Raw genomic sequence first — 3,329 nt, 5'->3', positions numbered from 1 at the left:
GTCTTACTGGTGGTGAACTGCCCTCGAGGAAGAACTCTTACCCCAATTTACCAGATTTACAGAACCAAGTAATGTATTGGTTATTACCATTTCAATGACATACTGTACATCTTGTCTGGGGCCGTTCGCTTTGCATGTTAGATCCGGTCGATGCGAGGTTGCATCTGCTGGATATTAAGTTTTGGAGTAGGCGGGCTCTAGATAGTCTGGGGCCAATCACTTTGCATTTTACCAGTCTAAGGCAGGTCTAGGGAGAGTAAGGCGGGCTCTAGACAAGATATGAATCTAATAGCGAATGGAAAGCAGGCTTTCCTCTCCCGAGGAGAGCCTGGTGAAATGAGGTTAGGTGTGACAACAGCCAGAAGCACTGATAAACGGTGATAGACAGATTGTTCATACAATCACCTGCCAACTATTTTTGAAAGCGCCTGCTCCTTTCCAAACGGTTTCCAACAAAGCTTTCTCAGTTGTGTGGAACAAACCATCTGGCACACATCAGGTAATGGCTTTTGTTACAAAACAACTTAGGCACACTCTACACTGTTGGTGGAAATGCTATTTGAGTAATAGATACATGCACGTAGCCTATTCACTGCCCCGTAATTAGAGCACTGCACACTGTCTTGTATTGCTATGAGAGCTTCAGGCAGGATGGGACACGGGTCAAGAAGAGGCAGCACAGGCTGATTTGCAGAGTAAGTGTGGGAGCTTACATGTGAGTTGGAGACAGGAGATCAGGGTCAAATTGCGTTCAGATTATTATAACCATATTACATTCTAAACCACATTCTAAGCCATATTCTGTATCAACACCTGTTTGTATATACTATATCTACACAGTCAATACTGCTAAAAGAAAACGAAACTGACATACCTTTTTACATGTTTTATTTACAATGTAAATCACCATCTAGACAGACAACACAAAAACCTAGGAAATTCAGGAACCAAGCAGCACAGCTATCCTCCTGAGGCCTAGTTCGATTTGTAACCCCCCTCTCTCTCCCACCAAGGGCTCCATCAACATAGGGGCAAGCAACAGTGTCTTCACCAGGATACTGTCCATCCGACAACATGGAAACAAGCAAACACACACTTGAGCACGGGAGGCTGCAGTGATCAGCCTTGCCCTCATCTCCAGAGGTGTGGCGCCACAGGCAGACCCACGGGGCTGTCGGTTCCACCTCACTTCCCGATCCTCTGGACGACCCAGTCTTGCTGGCACAGCGGACAGCGGTTGTTCTGCTTCACCCACAGAGACATGCAGCAGTTGTGGAAGGAGTGGTTGCACTCTCCCCACACCACTGTAATGGAGAGAAGGGAAGGAGTGAGAGATAGAGAGAGGTGGACACCATGTGTCCATGGTTTAATTGATGCTTAAATTGATTTTGTATGCATTTGTTTTGTTTGTGTCTATTGTAACTCTATTATAACTCATCAACCCTGAAAATGAGGGAAACCTCAGTGCTTTTATGAGTCAAAATAAAGGTTTGAAATGTAGCTAGTATGCCTCCAGTCTCATGTCATTGAAAAGAAGCATCTACATACATGTTCAATGACATGAGACTAGTGCCATCAATGCAACATGGCCTCAACTACTAACAGTAGCTGGCCTCACGTTATAACGTTAGGCTAGTTACCTCCTCAATCCTGTCAAGCAGCAGCTAACCTATTTAGCTGAAATCATTAACTGCTTCAGCCACACAACAAAATGGACTACCTAAAACGTGCGAATTAACAAACGTATCTAGCGTGATTCTCATCATAAGAATATCTCACCAACACAGTCCTCCTGTTTGTTCTCCGCCTGGCACCGCAGGCATGCATCTGTGGGGGTGAGGGAAATTGTCACTATGCCTGTGAACCCCAATCTCTGCTGACAACGCTAGTGCTAACGATAGATAGCTAACTGCAGCGTTATGATAACTAACTAGCTAGCAACTGTTAACTACCGGTATATAGCCAGGTGGACCACTAACGTTAGCAAGCGAATCTTACATACAGACAACGCTAACGTTAGTGATAGTGCTACCAGTTTAGTTCTGCTAGATATACTGCGTGGATATTAGCTAGCAATACTTTTCTAATAGCTAGCTAGCTAACTGGTTAAGGCAAGCCAACTACTGGCATTTAAACTCATGCTAATCTAGCTAGCTAACGTTAGCTACTAGCTGCATAACGTTAGCTAAGTACAATAATAGCTAATCATTTACCGGCCTTGGTGTAACTTAGCTAGCTAGCTAGTGCTTCAAAGTTAGCTGGTGCTAGTTAGACATAGCTAGCTAGTTAGCTAAATATGTCAGTCACCGTGATGAATGAGAGCCGAGTCAGTAGATAGCTAGCCTAGCTAGCTCTAGTCAGCTGGTATACTAGCATACAGACGTTAGCTACGGACTTACCCATTACTTGGACCCTACAAATCGCACATGTGTCGCATTCAACGTCCCAACTCCACATCGCCACAGCATTCCACTTCTTCAGAGAAAACATCTTGTCGCCGCCCGATTTGGAGCCAGCTGAAGTGTTGTGAGAGTGACTAACTAGACCCGGCTCGTCGCCGTCATCCATCTCTGCCAGAAAAAAGCCAAACAAAATGGACGTAGAGCCAGTACCCAACCCTTTCACAAAATAGTATACATAGCCTAGAGAGGGCGCTGTTTTCTTCGGGATGTCTGGCTACAATGGCGGTATCCCAAACGGTAGGCTGCCTAGTGATGGCGAAAGGAGGCTTCCTGAAACAGCCTTGTATCGCAAAAAGATTGAGTAGGGTGTACTCGAAGCCTCATTAAATACGTTGTACGCTACTGACACCTGCTGGCAAAGATAATTTAGAGCAGCCCATATCACTGCGCACCTGTTGGAGCGCTGAAACATTACTGATATAACAACTTCGTCAAGTGACGGGGAGGTGGGGTCTGTTTCTATGTAAATCAACGGTACTGTAACAACATCATTGTGCGGGAGAAAATATGCACCCCGGACATAGTTACTCTCCATCTCCTTACGCCCTTTTTATCTGCCACGTGAGTTCCCCCAACTGTTTTTTACTCTTATGTACATCCACCCAAGAGCCAACGCCAGTGCAGCCACTCAGCTGATAGTGGATATATCACACAAGCTGGACTCTCTTTGTAACGATGCTTCTAAATTCTTTCTTGGAGACTTGAATCAGATCCGATTAGACTGAGTTTTACGAACATATGAACAATATGTAAGTTGCCCTACCACACAAAAAAAACACTATCCTTGACTTATGCTATGGAAATGTTAAGGGAGACTAAAAGTCCATACCTATGCCCGCTTTAGGGGCTTCATATCACAACAGAATA

The 3,329-nt window shown here is 44.8% G+C and overlaps 1 protein-coding gene across 1 annotated transcript; it reads right to left on the bottom strand.

The window, feature by feature from the left end:
- Positions 1–432: 432 nt before the first annotated feature.
- rnf7 (ring finger protein 7) lies at positions 433–2,578 on the bottom strand. Its single transcript, XM_084440415.1, has 3 exons — positions 2,400–2,578; positions 1,780–1,827; positions 433–1,304 (listed from the first exon to the last, which is right to left on the bottom strand). Exons 1-3 carry the CDS (start codon positions 2,566–2,568, stop codon positions 1,186–1,188), a joined length of 336 nt encoding a protein of 111 aa, XP_084296541.1. The 5' UTR covers positions 2,569–2,578; the 3' UTR covers positions 433–1,185.
- Positions 2,579–3,329: the final 751 nt, after the last annotated feature.

This window comes from Borostomias antarcticus (assembly GCF_949987555.1).
Source record: "Borostomias antarcticus genome assembly, chromosome: 1".
In the NCBI taxonomy this organism is placed as follows: Eukaryota; Metazoa; Chordata; class Actinopteri; order Stomiiformes; family Stomiidae; genus Borostomias; species Borostomias antarcticus.
The sequence above is the reverse complement of the archived record's forward strand: the minus strand, read 5'-3'. Positions and strand labels throughout refer to the sequence as shown.

What these genes read in the sequence shown, in the direction of transcription:
- rnf7 (XM_084440415.1), bottom strand. Translation starts at nt 2,568, where the DNA reads ATGGATGACGGCGACGAGCCGGGTCTAGTTAGTCACTCTCACAACACT. An exon ending in TTGTAGGGTCCAAGTAATGG is followed by an intron (nt 1,828 to 2,399) that starts GTAAGTCCGTAG and finishes TCACCCCCACAG; the next exon opens with ATGCATGCCTGCGGTGCCAG. An exon ending in CAAACAGGAGGACTGTGTTG is followed by an intron (nt 1,305 to 1,779) that starts GTGAGATATTCT and finishes TCTCCATTACAG; the next exon opens with TGGTGTGGGGAGAGTGCAAC.